At 44.3% G+C, this 24933-nt stretch overlaps 1 protein-coding gene across 1 annotated transcript in view; it reads right to left on the bottom strand.

Moving 5' to 3' along the window:
- Positions 1-704: 704 nt before the first annotated feature.
- Positions 705-24933, bottom strand: part of LOC126298208 (nose resistant to fluoxetine protein 6-like) — a 205204-nt gene continuing 180975 nt past the window's right edge. The window contains exons 14-16 of the mRNA XM_049989512.1: positions 10758-10929; positions 8921-9063; positions 705-1304 (exon numbers count right to left, since the gene is read on the bottom strand). Of these exons, the coding sequence (XP_049845469.1) occupies positions 1176-1304; positions 8921-9063; positions 10758-10929 (444 nt within the window). The 3' untranslated portion in view covers positions 705-1175. The remainder of the gene's footprint in view (positions 1305-8920; positions 9064-10757; positions 10930-24933) is intronic.

The following is a 24933-nucleotide window of genomic DNA, read 5'->3' on the forward strand; positions in this document are numbered from 1 at the left end:
CATGATTACACTTGGCGATATGTCTTAGCACATAGAGCACATCGTGCCACATCTGCCAGGATGCCCCAAAATTTTAAACAGAAAGAAACATTTTCTGCTTTGGAATCAAAACCATTCTATTGCTTACAAGATTAGCCAAACAGAAATACATAGTACGTAACGTACGTTCCATATCGCCAGGTGAAAGTGATGACTTCGTCATCCACCCAGTATATATTATCATTAAAATAAATGGCCTTTATGTGCTGATGGAAGCCACCACATGCACAAGAATGCCTTTTAGTTGCATTAAATGCTCATCTTCAAGGAGAACTCTCATACAGTACTTGTGGCGCACAGGATAACGACAGCTGGTTCTTTTGGTCCGACAACACCTCTGTCTACAGTGTACAATGATCTAATTAGTTAATGGAAACTTCCAATAATGATGGTTAAAGTAGGATTCATGCCTAGTACTTCCGGAAATAAATTCAGTATCTTATCCTAAATCACGTTCCGTAGAGAGAGGTCGTAACGCCTGATTTGCGGTAAACGTGGTGAGGGAAATTAGTATCATCGGTGTCTGGCCAGAGACAAGGCGCAACTTGAAACATCATCAACGTTATCAAAACATTGCTATGGTCAAAACTGACGCTTACACTTACATACAAAGTATACGTCGCTTATAGGAACGATGTTCAAGGATTTTTTAAAAACAAATCATGAACACAAAGAAATCAGCTTATATTTCTAACCATATCAGTTCCATTGTATACTCGTAAAAATACTTAGTATTTTTAAACATATTCTATACATCACACATTCACTGAAATATAGTATTCAGATTGTAAACGAAGCATATTTTGGTATCAGTCCTAAATGATAAGGGCTTTGGTGCGCGTCCAGAGACTTGTAGAAGTCCTACTGGGTTTCCGTCGTTTTTCCCCAGCATAGAATTCCGTGAACTATTCATTGTCTGCTGAGAAGTACGCTGAGAAACAAATCCTCCAATGGCAAGTATGAATGAACGTAATGAAGTCGTCTATCTATGTAGGTATGGTCCAGCGGCTTTTTCTTCAAACCACATCCGCAAAATTTCTGATTCTCTCGCAGTTTCAGACCAACGCTCCAGGACCAGTAAACACCACCTTTAGAGGCGATTACATCCAAACCCACTTTGTGCTGACTCTGGAACATCATTTTTTTATGTTCTTCTTCAGCGGATGCACTACATTAAGCACAGCTATCACTGGTGCTTCGAATGTCATTGACACCACAAATGACAACAAGTAGGAACAGGTAAAGTAGCCGAAGATCACCATTATCTGCAAAAAAATGAAAGCAGTTTCAAATTAAAAAACAGCGTTGACGTTTCTTCAATATCTACATGTAAAAAACAATACAATAAGATTTCTAAAGCTTTCTCAGCTTGATTGGTGGGTTTCAGGTTTTAGGCGAGGAGTCGATACCATTTTGTACACATGTGTCATACTACCTCTCTCTCTCTCTCTCTCTCTCTCTCTCTCTCTCTCTCTCTCTCTCACACACACACACACACACACACATCGTCCAAAATATTTACATTTTTACAATAGACGTAAAACATAAAAACTACGTGTATTTAAAACTATACAATTAGAACTTGTAGTGAATTGAAGTAAGATAATTTGATGGAATTTTAAAAACTTCACAAGCAGGCTATTTGTGTAACAGAAACAGCTATACATCATGATGTTTGAGCTGCTATGATGGTGGTGACTGAGTATTAAAATGATCGTGCTTACGATTGTGATAACAGGATGATTGCTATAACGAGACTCTGAAGGAACGCTAAGAGGCTCTTGAGGGTGACTGGGAGAAGGCGAGGGGCAGTAGCAGGAGAAACGGGTACACCCTAAGATAATGCTAGGAGGGAGAATTGCTGACTATGGATGGTATCTCGGGACAGATTTCCTGGATGTTAAATAGAAGTTGGTTGAAATATCGCTGACGGTGAATGTAAAAGACATGAGGGTTATGAAAGGAGGAATATGGGTACAGTGGTGGAAAGGCTACGTGGATTAGAGATACTGTGTAGAATATACGGTACAGGTATTGGGCTTTCCGGTTATGCACTGAGTTCTAAGGTGCTCTAGGCAGAGAACAAGGTGTGGGAAATGGATAAGTTGGAATTAGATGCGAAATGGATAAGATAGACAGATGCGGAAAGTGTGGCGGAGTGTATGTATCTAAATGATTTCAAGCAATTTATAAAAATTGGCCCAAGTGTGTGTGGTTGGGGGGGGGGGGGGGGGAGGAGTGCAGTTGAAACTCCTGGTAACATTGGCATAGGTCAGGATGGACTGGATGAGGGTTTTATAGTTAATGACAATGATAGATGGATGCAGAGCTCTCTCGGTGTACACGACATGTCAGTTTTCTATCAATGGTTTCTCGTTAAGTATTTGGCTGTGTTAATAAGAAGAGGAGTTGCTTGAAGTTGGAAAAACGAGAATCTCGTTTTCAGAATCATAGAATAGTATGACCGAAAATGGTGGCTTGGGTTTACTTGGAGTTTCATTTTTGCCCGCATCTCGTGGTCGTGCGGTAGCGTTTTCGCTTCCCACGCCCGGGTTCCCGGGTTCGATTCCTGGCGGGGTCAGGGATTTTCTCTGCCTCGTGATGGCTGGTTGTTGTGTGATGTCCTTTGGTTAGTTAGGTTTAAGTAGTTCTAAGTTCTAGGGGACTGATGACCATAGATGTTAAGTCCCATAGTGCTCAGAGCCATTTGAACCATTTTTTTGGAGTTTCATTTGTTACACCATTTGTTGAAGACATTCAGCTAGCACTCACTGGAGGGAGACATGAGAGACTTTGCAGGCGAGAAGAGTAGTTAGGTAAGCAGTGTCCCGAACATGCTGAAGGAGAAAGGAAGCGGTTAGGGATTCAGAAATATCAGCAGTGTATTGAATATATATTGTAGTCTTATGTTACCGCGCTCCCTTGTTTCCTGTCAGTGTATTGAATATCCATTTTCTACAACTATATCTAATGCCTTCTGGGGTTCATGGAGTACGGCATAAACACGTGTAGGAAGACGTAATACCTTGTCTCACCCTTTTTGGAATGTACGCTCTGAAAATTTTAACAGTAAACCGGTCTATGATTCACAATGGATTTCTTCTGGCGTCTGCCATTGAAGTTTGAATCTTCACGACGCTCTCGCATTTACTTATCCGATCTGCAACAAAACTCGCTGCTCTATTTGTAATCATTTCTATCTATTGTATTAAGCCTACCTGATAAATGCTTCAGTCTCGCGTGCAGTACTCTAGAATCGTTCTATCTGGTGTGTTGAAAGTTACCTCTTTCGTGGATGGAAGTTATTTCCTTAGAATTATTCCAGTGGATTTCCGCTTGCCATCTGGTTTTTCTATAACTAGTTCTACACGTACATAGCAGTTCTACTTTAGGTCGTCTAGACGCATACGGCCTAGATATTTAGATATTTTACGGTTGTTGCTGTTCAGTGACTGATCGTCAATAGCGTTATCGAGCAGTAATGGGTCTTTCTGCTTGTTTACGCGCAATACGCGCGTATGTTTATGTCTGTGGTCAATTTCCAGTCCAATCACCAAATGTTGGTCTTCTTGGGGTCTTTCTGCATTTCGCTAGAATTTTCTGGCGTTGTAGCTTCCCTATATATAACAGTATCTTTCGTGAAATACTTTACAAAGTTTGATACTTGATCCCCTACAGTATTTGTTTACAATGACGAAGAAAAATCGCAGCACCAAGGAGGAGTTGCGCGATGTAAATGAAAGTTGGTAGACGTGTTTCTAAATCTGAAGGATGATGTCTGTTCAAATTTCGCTGTAAGAGTAGTGGTAGTAACGCCACTATCAGGATGCAAATCAGGTTTGCTTTAAATACGAGCTATAACGGTCGTGAGTGTTAGTTACCTTTGAGACTGGACGAGGTGAGTTGATTTCAGTCAAGAATGCCTTTAAGGTGACAAAGACGCCATTATCAGCACCTCACTGAGTTTCAAAGATGTCTTGTAATAGGGCTACGAGAAGCTGGATGCACCTTCTGCGATACTGCAGAAAGACTTAGCGTAATGTAGCCATTTTATACGACTGCTGACCGCGGTGATCAAGAGAATGTATGGTCGAAAGAAGACCCGGCTCAGAACGGCCGCGTGGCACTATTGAGAGGCAAGATCATCGTGTGCGGTGTATGGCTCTGGAGCATCGTACTGCATCTGTAGCAACAATACGACCAATAATTGGCACCACAGTGACACAAAGACCTGTTACGAATCGGTTCCTTGGAGGACAGCTCCGAGCCAGACGCCCTGTAGATGCATTCCACTGACCAAAAACCATCACCATTTGAGACTTTAGTGGTATCAAGCGAAAGCGTATTGGGGGTACGGTGGAAGTCTGTTGTGTTTTCTGATGGACGTCGGTTCTGAATTGATGTCTGTGATGGCCGTGTGTTGGTTAGGAGGCCAGCTGAAGTCCTCCAACCACTCTGTCTGCGAGCTTGAGACACTGAACCTGCACCTGAAGTTATGGTCTGCAATGCAATTTCTTATGATAGGAGGAGCATTCTCAAGGTTATCCCATGCAACGCGATTGCAAATTTGCACGTCAATCTAGTGATTCGACCTGTTGTGCTGCCATTTATGAACAGCATCCCAGGGGGTGTTTTCCAACAGTATAACGTTCGCCCACATACCGCTGTCGTAACCCAACACGCTCTACAGAGTATCGACAATTTTCCGTGGCCTGCTAGATCAGTAAATCCTTATCTAATCGAGCACAGATGGGACATCACCGGACGGCAACTCCAGCGTTATCCACAACCAGCTTTAACCGTCCCTGTATTGACCGACGAAGTGCAACAGGCTTGGAGCTCCCTCTCATAAACTGACGTCTGGCACATGTACAACAGATGCATGCAATTTGTATGCTTGCATTCAAAATTACCAACATTTCACATTTTCAGTGGCTTATTTCGCGCTTGCAATGTTAATCACTTAAATAAGTTACCTAGACGAATGTATTCTTTTAAATTTCATTTCTCTACATTAATTATTTTTTTGTATTGCGATTTTTCCGCCAGTGTGTATAGTCAACAGTAACAGCACTGTCACTGCCTTGATGTGCTCTGGAAGTTAGTTTTGAATTTGATCATTTAGTCGAGTTAAGAAAGATATGTTGAAATTTCTCTGCTAGGAAGTCCTGAATTGAATTACGTATCTCATTGTATATGGCGTAAGCTGGTATTTCGTTCAATAGGCACAGAACACTACTATATCGAATGTGTTCTGGGGGTCAAGGAGTACGGCATCAATACGAGTGCGGTTTACTTCCTTCGACATCTCACGAACGAGCAGAGTGAGGTCAGGTTTCTTTAGATTGGAACGTCCATCTCTGTTTCAGATTTCCAAACTTCGTGTTTTGATTCTCTCCATGATTATTAGTTCTTTACTGTAGAGATAAGAAAAAATTCGTCTTTGGCATCTGTATGTTTTATTTGTGTACCAAACAGGTTCCACCTATACATGCTAGGCATCATCAGTAGCCTATAATGCAAACTCCAGAATTATGATATTCTAAATTTCACGAGCCCACACCTTTGGTGCTGCTCTTGCTATGCCAGTTTCGACCGACTCTTTAATTATGGTGTTCTAACTTCCTTGAACCCACATAATGATAGTGCTCTTGTTACACCTAATTTTCATGATTATATTTCAGGTAGTTTTCGGTTACTTAGTTATTTCACACGCATGTGTCAGATAAAATGGGCTTGTGAACTTGGCCCCAAACCTGAAAACGTAACATACAGCGTGGTCAAAATCCATTGCCCAAACTGAGAATACGATCACCGACACAGTAACAAATATTTCGTTCAGAAAACATGTGTCGAAATGTATACTGAGTGAGCATTAAGCATGCGTAAGTACTTCCGTGGCGAAGGAGATAAACAAAAAGTACTGTCTTCAAACATCGTTGCACCACAGTTGATTTGAGGTACGAAGAATTGAGACGTTCGCATTGGGACAGTAAAAAGCATGTAGCGCTATAGTGCCTGCTTGACGGTCACACTATATAGTGTGATTCAGCAGACCCTACCGATGCTGTCGTTTTATGTAGCCCGCAATGTTATAACTGGCCTTCAAAACTACATGTTTTGCCGCTCGCTACGTGCTAACTACTAGTGCTACAGAAAAAATGAACAGGACCTTTTTATAGGAAATTGAATGTATTTAAATTTTGTACTGGAATGCGTTTACGCTCGAAGCTGTAGGTCTCGAGCTATTCGAGAAAACGTACAAAAGTGACCTTCAAACACACCACCATTCCCACTCTAAACCCCCACAGCTCATGATTTCTAGTATGTTACTCATGGCATTCCCTTATAGCACTGTACAAATATTTGCCACTGCCCCATTATTTTCCACATTCGACCTTTTTCAGTCTTAATTGACTGGCCTTATTACGCCACCGGCTTGGTCGAGCACATACAAATTATAAAACTGGTTCAAATTGTTCAAATGGCTCTGAGCACTATGGGACTCAACTGCTGTGGTCATTAGTCCCCTAGAACTTAGAACTACTTGAACCTAACTAACCTAAGGACATCACACACATCCATGCCCGAGACAGGATACGAACCTGCGACCGTAGCAGTCGCACGGTTCCGGACTGCGCGCCTAGAACCGCGAGACCACCGCGGCCGGCTTATATATAACAATTTTGCCTAACAGTGTAAAATAAGCAGCTACATCGTTGTATTCGACAGGCCTTCTGACTACGAAACAACTGTGCTTGTAAGACTTAAGTTTGGGTCGAATAGGTGGTGGTGGTTAGTGTTTAACGTCCCGTCGACAACGAGGTCATTAGAGACGGAGCGCAAGCTCGGGTTAGGGAAGGATTGGGAAGGAAATCGGCCGTGCCCTTTCAAAGGAACCATCCCGGCATTTGCCTGAAACGATTTAGGGAAATCACGGAAAACCTAAATCAGGATGGCCGGAGACGGGATTGGGTCGAGTAGTCAACGTAATTAGTGATATGGTAACGTTTACAAAAGTTGTTTTCCTCTCATTTCCCTCAAGGGCACATTTACATTAGTAATGTTAACGAAATAGCCGACTATGGTGGTGGCGTAATAGCCCTATCGATAGAGACCAAAATAAGTCAAATATAGGGAATTGTTCGTGAACTCCTAAATTTTTATACAGTGGTAAGACTGAGTGCTACGAACAACATACTAGAAATCGTGACTGGTTAGGGAATTGTTCGTGTACTCCTAAATTTTTGTTCAGTGGTAACACGGAGTGCTACGAACAACATACTAGAAATCGTGACTGGTTAGGGAGGAGCAATGCGTTTGAAGATCACTTTCGTATGTTTTTCTTGAATAACTCTGAAACCGTGGCTACCAGTGAAAACGTATCCCGGTACAAAATTAAACAACATTAAATTTCGAATAAAAAGGTCCTGTTCATTTTTTATGTAGGACTAATAGCGAGCGAGAGAACACAAAAATCTCGCACGTGGTTTTTGAGGGTCAGATATAACTCTGCGGGTTGTATATAACGATATCGGTAGGGGCAGCAGTACGACATGGGGCGCCACAAATGGCCTGCAAGAGCACTGGACCTCAACCCACTGGTTTTATTTTTCTAGGGCTACATGAAAACTGAAGTATATTCTAGCCCTGTGCACTCAGAAGCGGAATTAGTTGCAAGAATTCTTGCAGCGGACATACACGTGATGACTTAGGAGCACAGAAGACATTGAACTCAAGCAGACAACAAAATCTACGGTTGGGGGACACTGCATGCAATATGAACAAACGAAAGTGCTAAGACAGACTTGGTCATTTTGGGACTGTGTTCTAAAGGAGGTTGTTGAAATACGAGTGGCCGACGGTCTGGTCAATAGAGACAGTGGCTTCACTTTCAGTAAAACGTGCTACCCAGCGCTCAGTCAACTGAAGTCACAACGTCGGCCGAGAGCGAGTCTCTCTTCCGACGAGGGCGGCAGAAGCACTGAGGGACCAGAATTAACGCCCGGCGTTCATCGATCGCGTCCCCCTACCACTCCATCTGGCGCGGAGTGCGGCCGGATACTGAGGGAAAGGGTGGGGAGCGATAAGAGTATAAAGGAGACGCGATGTAGACGTTCTACGGATATCACCTGAAGATGACAAGGTGCGCTGTCGAAATATCGTGTTACTTATACGACGGCACCTGGCTGGACACTCGAGAGCAATACAAACATTTAATATGGTTTGAATCTCTACCACAACCAGTGACCTAATTGACACTCTGTAGTCACTGAATAAGCATTTTGACTCTTGATAGCTTTTCGAATTACAGTTTTTGTTGCCCCTGTCATCAAATTGGTCACTCTGGGCATTGAATTTTTAAACACATGTGTAGAGAACAGCATCAGAAATGTGTGGTGGTAAGTTCCTATGCGACCAAACTGCTGAGGTCATCGGTCCCTAGGCTTGTCCTAAGCCGCGCGGGATTAGCCGAGCGGTCTGGGGCGCTGCAGTCATGTACTGTGCGGCTGGTCCCGGTGGATGTTCGAGTCCTCCCTAGGGCGTGTGTGTGTGTGTGTGTTTGTCCTTGGGATAATATAGGTTAAGTAGTGTGTAAGCTTAGGAACTAATGACCTTACCAGTTAAGTCCCATAAGATTTCACATACATATGAACTTTTTTTTTTGCTTGTCCTAAGAGTAAGTTAGTTTAAGTTAGTCTAATTGAAACTAACGTACGCTAATGACAACACACACACACACACCCATACCCGAGGGAGAACTCGAAATTCAGACGGGGGAAGCCGCGCGAACCGTGCAAGGCGCCTCGGAACGCACGGCTACCTCGCGCGGCTCAGAAATGTTAGTAGCTAATGGTGAGACTACAGGCGGTATACAGACCATGGTGTCTCGAGAGAGGTGGAGCGGCGCGTCGATGTGCATGATGACGGACAGCATGATGACGGGATGCAGCAGGTACGCGCAGTAGGTGAGCCGGCTCAGCGGCACCAACATCCGCTGCGACAGCACCGTGTTCACCACTCCTGCAAGCACAAGCAATAACCAAGCTGAGCCTCTAGCAACAGGGGGTAGCATCTATGTCAGGTACAGCTGACTGTCTGGTCTTGTCTCTATATGGTACCTCTTCTGCTACCGAAAAATCAGATTCTAATGTTTTTCCTATCTTCGGAATTTGGATGATGCAACTAGGAGTCCGGAACTGTGATTCAGTAACCTAAAAAAAAAGGAGATACTCATAGCTAACAAATCCAAACCAGGCGCAACCAGAATAATACTGTAACAGACTTACAATTACACTGACTGAAATGCGTTACATCACGAAACAGTTGTGCGACATTTAAACTTTGTGAAGATTTTCATCACATAAATGAAATGATTAGACTGTCATTCCATTCGGCACTGATGTCTGTCGTCAACATCATTACGAAGTGTAAAGCCGATAGGCATAAATAGTCGTTTGTGTTCGTTGTGGCATGGAACGGACCAGCCTCAGAATGTCTTATTGAGGCTTTGTTGTCGTGCCTAAAACACATACTGTAGCAGTTCATCAAGATTACTGACTGGGGCTTCCCACTCATTCCAGATATGCTCTATGCGAAATAAATCAGGTGATAGAGCAAGCCTATCAAGGTTCTGTACATACTTCGAGGAGGTTGTGGACTAAAATACAGTGTGGGGTCTTGTATTATCCTGATGGAATGTACACTTTGGTACCCTGCCGCCAAGGGTATGATATCAGAGTTTATCATTCTTGGCAATGTAATACTCCGCCTTGTTCGCCATTTTATTGTATAAATTTTACTATTCCACATGTTTGGGCTTTGAACCATCATACTGGCAACTATTCAGCCTCCCTGTCTTGTTTTCATATCCACACCACCATTACAGGAATTGGAGAAGTACAGGTGTCAAGAATCGCTGTTTCTTATAACCTTTCACCAGGCCATATACGGACACACAGGCGTCGATCTGACAACCACAAACAGAAGCGAGATTCGTCTCTGAACACCATAGAGTGCCACCTAACGTCGTAGCTGACACTGGATCTACACAACGCAAGTCTGTGTTGTCTGTGGTGTGACGTCAGAAGCAAACGACACATGACGTTTCGATATCTCAACCTAGCTTCTAGTAGTATGTTCTAGACAGCTCGTACTGTCACTGCCTGTAACCTCTAAACGTATTTCGTTTGTTATCACCTGTCTATTCACCAGAGCCAGTCCAACAGACCTACTATCTTCTCTTGGTGCAGACCTTCTTAAAGGACCCGTGCCTGCTCGTCTTGCCCCACTACTGTCCCGAGTCCATCTCATTACCACTCGTTCTGCAGTAATTTCATACATCCAACTTTGCGATGTGTTGAGATGATACTCCCACGGTCCTCATACCAATGATTAGACCTATATCAGAGTCCGAAAGGTTGCACGTCCTTTGGCCATTCTGTGTTGCGATGTCCACCTGAAAATTTCCAATAATGTTAGGCGCACGGAACAGCCATCATGTTCACACATACCATTCTTTATCTGTTGTAATGGTTCTATTGTGTAATGAAATTTTAATCAACATATCCCACGGGCAAATGCTGGAGTATGTGTTTGGTAGCGTTCTGTCAGAGTGTTCACGGTGTAACACTTTCCACTTCCGGCAGTGTAGTTCACAGCGGAAAGCTCAGCTCTTACTCGGGTTGTGCAATATGAGCACAGTGGGTGAAACTGACCTCCGTGGCCGGTGCAGCAGGCGATGGCGACCCAGGCGAGCGCAAGGGCCCACGCAGAGTGTCCCAGCGCCACGTAAGCGGCCGACGCTCCCGCACTCAGCTCTCCGTACAGCCCGTGCACCAGCCAGAACGTCACCGCCATGCTCAGCGCCCAGCCCGCCGCCACCGCCACCTGCAAGGGTAACAGGAACTACACCCACTGTCAAAACAACTGGAGATTCGCCAGTAAATGAACAAAAATCGACCTTTATTTCTCGCTTCTTTAAAATCTATCGCATTTACTGAACATCTTAACCTAAAATGAAAAATGTTTTACATGAAACACGAAGTACCGGCGAGGCTGTGGTCTGGACAAAATACAAAGTAATTTCATTTCCTTATTTTCCTTTGACACGTTACGAAGATTATTTAACGTGGAAAAATCTACTTCTCCGGCGAACAAATACGCCTAGTTATTGCAGTCGTAACGTCACTCAGATTTATTGGCTCACCTGCTTTTCCTTAAACGGAACAAAGCAAACAATACTGCTGCTATATTACAGCTTGTCTTTCGATACTGTCATTGTCAAAACATAGACAGACCTAACGTCAAACTGAGAGCCCACAATCATGGTGGGGCACTTGTACTTCAATTATTTTCAGTTACTGATATGCACTTTAGTATGGTTACGCATTTCGGCGTTAGCCATTTTTAGATGAGTGTGTGTGTGTTTGTCCTTAGGATAATTTGGGTTAAGTAGTGTGTAAGCTTAGGGACTAATGACCTTAGAAGTTAAGTCCCATAAGTTTTCACACACATTTGAACACTAATTGTCTGATTCAGGAGGAATGTTTGCGTGTATAAGTAATTACTGCTACGTCAGACAAGAGAGCCTATACGCTCTCTAGGTCAGACAAGCCGTCCGGCCGTATTTAGTGCTACCCGTGCGAAGCCAGGACAGGTCGCCAGTAAACTACACTTCATGTTTGTATAGCCTCTACGAGTACAATGCAGAATGCACAGTGTGCCAACATGCATATTTTTCCCACTGCTCGATACAAAATGAACCCGGCATTAGTTTTTCTGCATAGCATGTACACGTCTGCTGATGGGTAGTATTGTAGTATTTACATAATCAGACAAACAAAAGGAAGTGGCGTGCTGAAGATGGCTAACGCCGAAACCGGCAGTCATGATAAAGTGCATATGCGATCGATGACTGAAAATAATTGTACTAAAATTGTAAAAACACTCGAGAGTCAGTTTTAGATTATGGTGACGGTTGTGTGGAAGTTGATAAATCGTGTATCGAAATCAGTACACTTTCTGAAAAAATCGTTTTCTTGTTTTTAAATACAGGCACTGTAACACTTCTTTCACGCGCAGGAAAGTTTCTACTATTGGACTGCCCTACAGTATAACTGTACGAATTTCTTGTAGTCAGTGACGTTGTGTGTACAGCTCCGATTACGACAGGCGAAGACATTCAAGAGATTCAAAATTGTTAAGGCTTTCGTGGCCACTTGTTGACAAACTGCCTATTGGCTTCTGTCTCGGGTTCTTCGGCCGACGTTCATCTAATAATTTTTCTGACGTTTCGCCAGCACGAGTGGCTGGCATTGTTAAAGCTTCACCCTCCATTGCCGGTGGTGAACTGGAGCCGAGCTCGCGGCCGCAGACTATATGTACCTGGCGCGTCAACGTCCGATGGCTTCTCCGCGGTCATTACCGGTGTGGTTCTCCTCTTGCTACCTGCGACGGTCGTTCGCTGCAGTAAGGGAAGCCAGGATCCGTTGACCTTAAGGCTTTCCTCTTTCTTGTTCAAACTGTTCGCGTGTTTTTGTATTTCTACAGCTTCTCTGAACAAGCGCGTGTGATAGTGATTCTCTACAGCCAGAACTTCCGTGTCGGCGAATTTTATTACATGGTCGATCTCATTCAGTGCGTGCTCTGCCACGGCCGATTTCTCCACCTGCCCCAACCTGGAATGTCGCTTACGCTCTTTGATCCTGGTGTTAATTGACCGTCCAGTCATTCCGACATAAACTTTTCCGTATGTCCATGGTATACGGTATATTCCCGACATTGCAAGTGGGTCTCTTTTCTCCTTCGCCGATCTAAGACACTCTTTGATCTTCCTTGTCAGTTTGAAAATCGTCTTTACGCCATGTTTGCGCAATATACGGCCGATTCTGTCCGTCAATCTGGGAATGTATGGCAGAAAGGCCGCACCCGACATTTCTTTTTCTGGTTCCTTACTTCGCCGAGTGTATGGCTCTGTTACACTTCTAATATAATTTTTGGAGTACCCATTGCTCCTCAGGACAGTTTCCAGGTGTTGCATTTCTCGTTTGAGGTGTTGCGGCTCACATATTCGTCCTGCTCTCGTTACGGGCGTACTAATCATACCTCTTTTCTGGCTCGGGTGGTGGTTTGACAGTTTGTGCAGGTATCGGTCCGTGTGTGCCGGTTTTCGATACACGCTGTGTCCCAGGTTTTCGCCGTCCCTTGTGACTGCCATTTCTAGATGTGCTGAACCCGAGACAGAAGCCAATAGTTAGTCATTCAAGAGATTGCTCAGAACAAAAAATCGCATAGACGTAGGCGACGACAACGATGAAATCGACATTACAGCTCCTGTCTCCACTACATCAGAAATGTAGAACGCCATGAAAGGTGTACAAAGCTATTTAGATACTTATTCTAACGGCGAAACGAATATAACGACGGACTATATCGAACAATTTGATGAAAATCTGATAATGAAGAAGGCACTGCAAGCACCAATAAGAAATTGTAGTACCAAAAAAAAAACAGTATATTTTATTAAACTTTCAGTATTCAGTATATACCAACAGGAGAAAATTTTAGTAATAAATTGAACTGCTGCACAGTACTCTGACGTCGGAGAAGAAAGAGTGTTTTTTTCCGAATCCGCTGACCGCGCAGCTACCGAGATAGACCAAGCCAGACTTCGTCAACCAGAATGCTTAGGATATATATTCTGATACAGTACACTACTGAGCCACTGTCATATCCACGTGGCCCATATACCAGCATATTGCGCAATTCGGCTAGCCAGTCACACTCAGATCGGCAATAATTGCCATTTCCAGCTACGTAACGTTGGTAACTTTTTCTTATGTGAGCATGAGGCATTTTCCATGGTTATTTGCTGTAATGACTAAGTTTTAGAACACGTGTTTTTACTTGCGACTAGTTTCGGAGTTGCAGCCCAATTAATAAGCTTCCTGCATCAAAATTTATGCATAAATAATTACTCTCATCATAAATATACAAATTACGATGGAGTAGCTTTAAACTACCACTAATTTATGTAATACTCAATATAACATTAATCCCTACAAAGAATAAAATGTAATTTCGATTACAGTTAGCTACGTAATCAGCTAAACAAACAGCTATACTTCGCCACAGAAACTTCCAAGAAGGAATAACGATTATAAAACATGTAACCGGAATAAGTAAGTCTTCAACAATTAAAGAGTGCAAATGGAAAACATTCAGTGTCACTTTTTCAAAAAAAAACGTGTTTTCAGTGGTATTGTTTTCTCGGTACTCTGTTCCATGTTCCCAGACTTGATTCAGATGTCAAACCATGGAGGAAGTCTTTCAAACATGCGCTGGTAGATGGTGCATGGTCTTTGTGCCAAATTTTGTTTCCTTCTGGGGTTTCACAATTTAAAAAAAATGAAAAGTGGTTTTTGTTAACTACTGTTGTACTAGTTAAAAGCTTAATTTTGTATTTCTGTACTTGTACTACCACAAATAGTAAGTAGTGTTAATGACACTTGGAATCTAAACTTTCTTTCTGCTATTTTGTCGAAAACGGACATTTTTGAGACGGTGGCTGTGTACAAAATCAAATCACATTCTTGCAAAGAAGTAACAACAACCAGCCGTTGTTAATAATGTTATTTACGTAAACGGCGCCGTTACCAGTTTCGGAGCGATAGGTTCACTTTCTGACAGTTGTTCACGTTTGGGTTACATTTGTTGATGTTTATATTAATTCTTAAAAAAAACAACCAACAAACAATGTAAACAACAACAAATGTAATTTCAACGTGAAGAGCTGCATGAAGGTGAACATGTCGGTTCGAAACGGCGCAGTCTGTGTAATTAAATAGCATCGTTAACAGTGGCTGGTTGCTGTTTTCTTCTATGCAAGAATCAATTGCAAAGACTTTCTCATTGGCCCTCAGAACCACGTAGGTTGCTGGTATTACATTAAACAATTTATTAAAGTTTTTTATTTTGTCGCAGTTTTCGGCGTGATAATCAGCAGAATTCTGTGGTATCAGAAAACCTACTAAATTTTTTGAATACAAGTCAGATACGTACAAACAGCGACAAATGTCATATTTGGTGCTTACAACGTTTTCCATTTCCATTCTCCACTTGTTGTTCAGAGCACCACTTATCTAATTGGCACTTGTTCGATACAGCTGTAAAAACAGTAAATGCGTCTTATACCCACGCTTAACATCAAGTACCAGACGGGGTAGTGCGGAAAGTGGCATTACAAGATCTAACATCTTGGCGTACATTGCACCAAGCATAGCGGTTTCACTACCTTCGAGTGCCTTATACCTGCTCTGTTCCTCTGACAGATTATACCTATTTGTTTAGCAGACGGTGTAGCTGTTAGTAACCTACACTACATTTTATGCTGTGTAATGTCCTATTTGGCATTGCACAAATTAATAGTAGTATATAGATGTGGTAGTCCAATTTACCAAATTCTGTATCTTTAGGCTGCTCCTTGCGTTTTATGTATTATTTTTACGCAAGAGTGCTTAAGAATAGGCTAAGATCCGCAAACTAGTATCAAATAAAGAAATAAAAAAATAATATGCACAATAAATGCTAGCTATAGAACTCCTATTTCCAGAAAAAAATACTAAGCGTCTGTCAAAGCGCACACCCGATATACACCCTACCAGACCTGATAATATGGCCACGTGGTGACAGCTTTAATACCCTCTGATGGCAGCTCCAGCCGTCACATATGACTGCAACTATAATCATTTACGTAGGCCTACCCATTTATCGTATATATATGTACACAGTTACATGCGCATAGGACTGTTCCTTCTAGGTGCTTCACTTTTTTGCCGGTGAGTGTATATCAAACTCCCAAAACGCGCTTTAATCAGAGGTTAATCCACAACTTTAATGAGTGGTTAATCCATAACACGCTCTTAGGGTAGCGTGTTTTGCAGTCATTCTGTCTGGAAATATGTAGTCCATAGTTTCAATGAATAATTTTGCTGCTGCCTGACACTACAGTCCAAAAGTATTGCGTAAGTACAGTGAAAGGAAACAGGGGCGATCTTCTAGTGCAATGTGCACCTGCGGACACTAAAATGAATACGGTACAACTAGCGTTTGACTGAAATCGACCGATTCAATATGGCGCAAAAGTAATTACGCCAAGCTACAGGTCAATCTGTCGCCACAGCTTCTACTTGGCATTCACATTCTTTGACTTCGTCAACTAAAAAAAGAAAAAATTGTCACCTTCCGACCTCGGGCTACGCTACTGACCAGTCTGACGCCACAACCAATCCCACCGCTTTTAGCCGAATGCCAGTTGTACCGTACTCATTTTAGCGACTGACCCTACGGACTAGCCGAGACCACTATACGGTTAATTCTTCGGCGTTTGCTACACACTTCACACGCTTGGCGATCTGGCACTGCTGTCTGCGCTCAGTGGTGTGGCATAAGTGTCTTTCTGACGTGCGTGCGCTAAATACGGCAAAGTGAACTACGACGAAGTTATCACCAAGTGCATTCAAACTGGACTAAGGTGCAGTTATTCTTTTCTCGGCTGCCGAAGGGCAAACAGCGGCAGACATCCATCGAATAATGAAGAAAGTATATGACGCAGCATGTCTGTCAGAAATCACCGTTGTGGAATGGTGCGCGACAAGGGGCGTTGCTGCTTCATGATAGCGAACGTCCCCAATTCGCAAATGTTGTAACGCAGAAGCTACACCAACTCAAGTGGGAGAGACTCGAACACCCGCCCTGTAGTCCTGATCTCTCATCTCTTTGGTCCCTTTTTCCTAAAATTATGATTCCTTTGTGTGAATGCAGAGTCTCGCCGCTGATAACATTGAATAAAATGTTCTTGGGTTTCTAACCGCGTCAATTGGTTAAAACTACACGAGCTTTCGACCAAGCACTCCTTGGCCATTGTCAAGTGTTATGACTGCCAGTGGGCTGTTGGTGCGCCCTTATATATGCTAGCTGCCGGCTGTGACGTCACTGGTGCCAGTGACATTGCCATATACGGGCATGATTGGAGTCGGCGTCGGATGTGCCCTCTCCAACTGCCCGATCGCTGGATCCCACGCAGCGCTGAGCTGCAAGCCACCATCTCTACTCAGGGTGTTTGCTGTAATTTTTATTTCAATAGCTTCCTTTATTAAACTGTCCTAGAAGCCGTTAGTGCGAGCCACCACAGAGGTATCGTAAAATTTTACGTGGTGACCGTTTTCTTACGCATGCTCAGCGAACACAGATTTCTGTGGATAGCGTAGGCGATAATACCTCTCATGTTCTTTCCTGCGTAGTTCCACAGTGTGCACTGTTTGTCCGATGTACTTCTGGCCACACTCACAAGGTATTTCGTAGACTCCAGGTGTTCTGAGACCTACTGCGTATTTAACTGGTCTCAGAAATTGACGGATTTTCGTTGGAGACCTGAAGATTGGTTTTATCTTGCGTCTTTTCAACAGGCGACGTATCTTGCCCGACACAATGGCCAGTATTACGATCAGACAGACGGCGTAGCAATGGGTTGTCCGTTGGATCCAGCTACTACAAACCTCTTCATGGAGAATTTTGAGGATATTGCCATAGATACTGCTCCATTGAAGCCGAGGTGTTTCTTTCGATACGTTGACGACACGTTCGTCATTTAGCCACACGGGCGCTAGAAACTAGACGAGTTTTTGGAACACCTCCATAGCATCAACAGTAATATCCAGTTCACCATGGGGGTAGAAAAAGATAATGCATTGCACTTCCTCGACGTCCTTGTCCACCGTAAACGAAATGGGTGCCTTGCCCACAGCGTCTACAGAAAACCCACCCACACAGACCTGTAGCTACACGCCACCAGCCATCACCATCCAGCACAGAAGCGCACAGTATTACAAACATTGGTGCATCGTGCAAGAGAAATATCAGACGACGATAACCTGCCCCATGAACTGAGCCACCTACGCAAGGTTTTCAGGAATACTGGCTACAGCGCCCATCAAGTGAAAGAAGTGATTTCTGCGAAATATCAGAATAAGACCACCGACGAAGAGCAGGAAAAGAAACTTGCTTTGCTGCCATTCCGTGGCTCTGTGTCGGGAAAGATAAACCGCCTGTTGAAAAGACACAAGATCAAATCAATCTTCAGGCCTCCAACGAAAATCCGTCAATTACAGAGACCAGTTAAAAACGCAGTAGGTCTCAGAACACCTGGAGTCTACGAAATACCTTGTGAGTGTGGCCAGAAGTACTTCGGACAAACAGTGCGCACTGCGGAACTACGCAGGAAAGAACATGAGAGGTATTATCGCCTATGCTATCCACAGAAATCTGCGTTAGCTGAGCATGCGTTAGAAAACGGTCACCACGTAAAATTTGACGATACCTCTGTGGTGGCTCGCACTAACGGCTTCTAGGACAGTTTAATAAAGGAAGCTATTGAAATAAAAATTACCGCAAACACCCTGAATAGAGACGGTGGCTTGCAGCTCAGCGCTGCGTGGGATCCAGCGATCTGGCGGTTGGAGAGGGCACATCGGACGCCGACTCAAAACATGCCCATATATGGCAATGTCAAAGGCACCAGTGAGGTCACAGCCGGCAGCTAGCGTATATAAGGGCGCACCAACAGCCCACTGGCAGTCATACCACTTGACAATGGCCAAGGAATGCTTGGGCGAAAGCTCGTGTAGTTTTAACCAATTGACGAGGTTGGAAACCCGAGAACATTTTATTCTATGATTCATTCGTCCTTGCACATTTTAAAACCAAATTCCACACACAGAACAATTTCTTTTTTGTTTCCTTGCCAGCACCTAAATCTAAGCTTAGATGTTTACGAAGAGTTGTCATATTTTTGTACTGTTCACAATATCTCACAAATTGGGTCTAAGTAAAACATTTATTCGCACCGTCAGTTGGGTGTTTAAGCGTACTTTGCTCCTTTCCCTTTGGGGTAGATACTTGATCCCACTTCTCTCAGCATCGTGTCCCCCTTGTCGTGATGTGTGCACCACTCAACGTTAACCTTTTCCTTACACACACACGTCTGGGCGCTACAGTCTGGATCCGCGCGACCGCTACGGTTGCAGGTTCGAATCCCGCCTCGGGCATGGATGTGTGTGAGGTCCTTAGGTTAGTTAGGTTTAAGTAGTTCTAAGTTCTAGGGGACTGATGACCCTAGAAGTTCCCATAGTGCTCAGAGCCATTTGAACCACACGTCTGGACCACTTCCATCACCACTGCCACTCTTTTCTCCTCCTCATCGCCAAGCAGTTTAACTACGTTAACGATAAGCCGCAAAATTCCATATGTTACTCTATTTACTGGGATATGCACAGTTTTGTGTTCATTCCACTGATGTGTCGTAGTAACAGAGTGTAACAACGTTGCTTTGTTTGTTAGTACATGAAAAATATCAGTAATGAAGGCATAGTACAAGGGGCGTTTAGTAATTAACGCAACCCTTTTTTCTCGGCCAATTTCGGTTGAAAGAATGCAGAATTTGCTTCGGGACATCGTCGAATATTTCCGCCTAAGCCCCTATAGTTTCATGAGGCTCCAATAGGAGGCGGCGTTATACGTAGCTTCAGAGATGGCGCTATATAATGGAGGTGCATTCCAAGCATAGAGCTGTCACTGAGTTTCTTTTGACAGAAAACAAGAGCATCGCACATATTCATAGGCGCTTGCAGAATGTCTAAGCGACCTGGCAGTGAACAAAAGCACGGTGAGTCGTTGGGCGAGAGCTGTCCGGTCTCTCGCCTGCCGGCCGACCATACACACCTGTGACTCCTGCAGTGTTGGAACGTGCGGACAACTGAACGTCTCTGTTGATAGTGTTGGCACACTTCTCCACCAGTTGGGGTACTCAAAGATATGTACCTGCTGGCTTTCTCGCTGCCTAAGTGGAGATCATAAAGAGCAGTGAAGGACTAGCTGTGCGTAGGTGTTTGAACATGACGAGACTGGTAGTGACACTATTTTGTGGAACACCGTTCCAGGAGAAGTAAAATGGGTTCTTCACTTCGAACCGGAAAGAAAACGGCAGTCGATAGAGTGGAGTCACACGACCTTTCATCCGAAGAAAAAGTTCTAAGCCGCACCCTCAGCCGGTAGAGTCTTGGCGACGGTCGTTTGGGATTCTGAAGGGGTTATTCTAATTGCAGAGTTCACATCTCGCCCTCAAAAAGGTAGTAGTGGAATATTCTACTTAAACGTATTATTAAAAATAGCCTTAGTACTCATTCCTCTGTAGAATGGGGTACCTATAACAATTCACTTCGCCATGGGAACAGAAAAATCGAGGCCCGACACATCACACAACTAAATGAGGTCAGAAAATTAAAAAATAAAGTTACAATATTCAGAGTGAACATAAAACGTATTATGCCCTGCAAGATATCTAAAGGAGCAGGAGTACGTATAGGAAAATCAAAATTTTTGTTTGAAACTTCCTGACAGATTAAAACTGAGTGCCGGACCGAGAATCGAACTCGGGACCATAGCCTTTCTCGGCCATCTTCTTTCCGATCTCATTTTGTTCGTGACTGTTCGTTCTATTTGTTCGGGGCGGACGTCCCATGGCGCTTGTTCACGTTCTTCGTTGTTCCATTAACTCAGCTTTTTATTAGAAAGGGCGACTAACCCTCTCACCGAACACGCTGAGCTACCGTGCCGGCTAACTCGGGACCTTTCCCTTCCGCGGGGAATGCTGTACCATCTGAGCTACCTAAACACGATTGATGACCTGTCTTCAGAGCTTCAATTCCGCCAGTACCTTGTCTCCTACATTCCAAACTTCACAGAAGCTCTGCTGTTTGGAAGGCAGGAGAAGAAGTACTGGCGGAATTAAAGCTATGAGGACGGGTCGTGAGTCGTGCTAGGGTAGCTCGGAGGATAGAGAGAGCACTTCCCCGCGAAAGGCAAAGGTCTTGAGTTCGAGTCTCGGTCCGGCACAAGTTTTAATCTGCCAGGAAGTTTCATATCAGCGCACACTTCTCCGCAGAGTGAAAATTTCAATCTGGAAACGTCTTTCTTTTTCACAAGGAGGGGACACCTACTCGTCTTCGCCGGATTTATGGTACATGTAGGGCGTGGTGAGACAAGAATGTGCCCCAAGGTGGAACTCCAGATGCCCAAACGTTTAGGAAATAAAAGGACTTTTGATACGGAGCTATCACCATGTGCACCGTATCAATTGTCCCTTGAGTGTGAGTTTAGGAAGCGTTGTTTGGCTCAGCGTTACGCCGGCACGGTAGCTCAGCGTGTTCGGTCAGAGAGCCGGTTGGCCTCTGTAATAAAAAAAAAAAAAAAACTGAGTGGAAGGATCAACCACCGAACTTGAACATGTTGTCTTGCAACGTTCGCAATGATCAAACACAAGATCAATAAAGAACAAAATGCAAAAAAAAGCAAAAAAAAACGGTAAGCGATCAGATACGTACTGATAGGGTCGTAGGTTCAACTGTGCCTACTGGCAAATATTTTTGTACTCTTTGGCAATGCGTACACCACTGACACCACAATTAACCGCAACATTGTATAGGTTATTTTATTAATTTATATAAACACAAAAAGTATAGGCATTGGATGAAATGCGGGACTGCAATGATTTAGAAAGGGATCGTAGTCAACGCGTACACGTGAACGTACTCTATGTAAATCGATACTTCCATTATTTTGCAATTGATAAATCACATGTACCGTGGTGATGTTCATCAAAGAAACAGAGGACTCAATAATTTTGACCGCATCTTGCGCACGTTATAATCGTCGCCTTTTTCAAGTGACATGGTTTTTTTAATGTCTCCATAGAAAAACAAACTTGATTGACGTTCTGAAAACAGCTTCTTTCATCGCACAGTCCAGCAGTGAACCACCCATAACGCAGGATGTTGCTGAATACGTGTGAGGATAGCTGGTGATGTGTAATGGAATGTAGTTTGATGCAAGCTTCTCGGTAAATGATTTCTTCTTCTTCTTTCTCAATGAGGTAAGTGCAGTTTTGACATTTTCTTATTAGATTTTTACCTGACGATAAAAATATACATCGCAGTGTTGCACTAGTGGCGTACATTTGGGGGGAATTACCATGATACTGCACGCTGGCAATCCGTCTTCATCTTGGAACAGTTCGTCGTATATTTGTGGATTTGTTTGTCCACTCCACGAGTCAATCAACAGAAAACATTTATTCTCTTGCACGTAGGGCTTCATCACATCTGTTAAATATTTTTTGTATAACTCTGTTTACCGGATTTTGAAGAAGAAGCATAAAATTATTTACTGCTGGGTAGAGGCGAACCCGCGACCCTTTCAGTATGAATCCATTCTTTTACCGCTTTTTTTTTTACGAGTGCCGAAATGTGGTAAAAAATATAGAGATATGGCTGGACGCGGACATGCGACTATAAGTAAAGAGCTAAACCACTTCTCGTTTCGGGTAGAGTCATGGTTCGACAATAAAAATAAAGCACCGCGGGAGCAGGACGGCGGGTAGGCAGGGGTCGATACACGTCATCAGTCGTGCGGTTCATGATAGTTTATGTTGAGTCCATAGCCACACCTCGTTAGCGGTGCCATAAGTAAAATGGTGAAGCAAAGTATCAGTCGTCTGACAGTCCGACCATTGGTCGGTATTTGACAAGCATAATCTTAAAGAGACGCTCATTTGTACTTATGGTGTTGTGTAAAGCGCAATACCACGTAGCTCTTACATGTGACGGTAAGGTTGTAACATGAATGTTTTGACCAATTCGACTCCAAGTGACTGTGGCGTATTTCTTCGCTAATTTGCTTGTACACTTAGCTTCCGTAAGTACTTTATAGACTTCCTTGCTTGTGTAGTTCCTTAACCTTTGTCGGAAGTAGCTGTTCCCAATAACTTAATTATGTATTAATATGCGACAACCTATAATTTATATGGCCGGCCATAACTGGCGCCCTATTGTTTGGAGGAGACACTGCATTCACAACGCAAGCTGTGAGATTTCCTTCACATGCTGCTAGAGCCATTGCCGTACGAGCTATCAACAGAGATTTGTGTTTGTTTCTAACGTTGGTAGGACCTAAACCACCTCTCGTTTCGGGTAGAGACATGGTTTGATAATCTACCCTAAGGATTAGCCCTCTCCATATGGACCACGCTAGAGCAGAATCAATTTGTTTCCCTATCGTTGCCGTTGAAGGCAAAGGGAAAGTACTTGCGAGGTTGTACACCTTAGGAAGTATAGCGAGTTTTATCAGATGTATCATATCTAGAGAACGGGTGGAATTCTCTCGTAATACCGCCCGGAGACAGTTGGGTTTCATTTTCCAATTCCAGGCCGCTGTCTTGACAGGACATTTGCTAAACCGTATCCCGAAAAGTTTGATGGTATCCGCTTGTTCAACTCGTCCTGTTTCAACGAATCCTCTCCTTCTGCCTAACTGTAAAATGCTAGTTTTACTGACATTGATTTTAGCTCCAGAACAAGAACTACACTCCTGGAAATGGAAAAAAGAACACATTGACACCGGTGTGTCAGACCCACCATACTTGCTCCGGACACTGCGAGAGGGCTGTACAAGCAATGATCACACGCACGGCACAGCGGACACACCAGGAACCAAGGTGTTGGCCGTCGAATGGCGCTAGCTGCGCAGCATTTGTGCACCGCCGCCGTCAGTGTCAGCCAGTTTGCCGTGGCATACGGAGCTCCATCGCAGTCTTCAATACTGGCAGCATGCCGCGACAGCGTGGACGTGAACCGTATTTGCAGTTGACGGACTTTGAGCGAGGGCGTATAGTGGGCATGCGGGAGTCCGGGTGGACGTACCGCCGAATTGCTCAACACATGGAGCGTGAGGTCTTCACAGTACATCGATGTTGTCGCCAGTGGTCGGCGGAAGGTGCACGTGCCCGTCGACCTGGGACCGGACCGCAGCGACGCACGGATGCACGCCAAGACCGTAGGATCCTACGCAGTGCCGTAGGGGACCGCACCGCCACTTCCCAGCAAATTAGGGACACTGTTGCTCCTGGGGTATCGGCGAGGACCATTCGCAACCGTCTCCATGAAGCTGGGCTACGGTCCCGCACACCGTTAGGCCGTCTTCCGCTCACGCCCAAACATCGTGCAGCCCGCCTCCAGTGGTGTCGCGACAGGCGTGAATGGAGGGACGAATGGAGACGTGTCGTCTTCAGCGATGAGAGTCGCTTCTGCCTTGGTGCCAATGATGGTCGTATGCGTGTTTGGCGCCGTGCAGGTGAGCGCCACAATCAGGACTGCATACGACCGAGGCACACAGGGCCAACACCCGGCATCATGGTGTGGGGAGCGATCTCCTACACTGGCCGTACACCTCTGGTGATCGTCGAGGGGACACTGAATAGTGCACGGTACATCCAAACCGTCATCGAACCCATCCTTCTACCATTCCTAGACCGGCAAGGGAACTTGCTGTTCCAACAGGACAATGCACGTCCGCATGTATCCCGTGCCACCCAACGTGCTCTAGAAGGTGTAAGTCAACTACCCTGGCCAGCAAGATCTCCGGATCTGTCCCCCATTGAGCATGTTTGGGACTGGATGAAGCGTCGTCTCACACGGTCTGCACGTCCAGCACGAACGCTGGTCCAACTGAGGCGCCAGGTGGAAATGGCATGGCAAGCCGTTCCACAGGACTACATCCAGCATCTCTACGATCGTCTCCATGGGAGAATAGCAGCCTGCATTGCTGCGAAAGGTGGATATACACTGTACTAGTGCCGACATTGTGCATGCTCTGTTGCCTGTGTCTATGTGCCTGTGGTTCTGTCAGTGTGATCATGTGATGTATCTGACCCCAGGAATGTGTCAATAAAGTTTCCCCTTCCTGGGACAATGAATTCACGGTGTTCTTATTTCAATTTCCAGG

Source organism: Schistocerca gregaria, chromosome X (genome assembly GCF_023897955.1).
Source record: "Schistocerca gregaria isolate iqSchGreg1 chromosome X, iqSchGreg1.2, whole genome shotgun sequence".
NCBI lineage: Eukaryota > Metazoa > Arthropoda > Insecta > Orthoptera > Acrididae > Schistocerca > Schistocerca gregaria.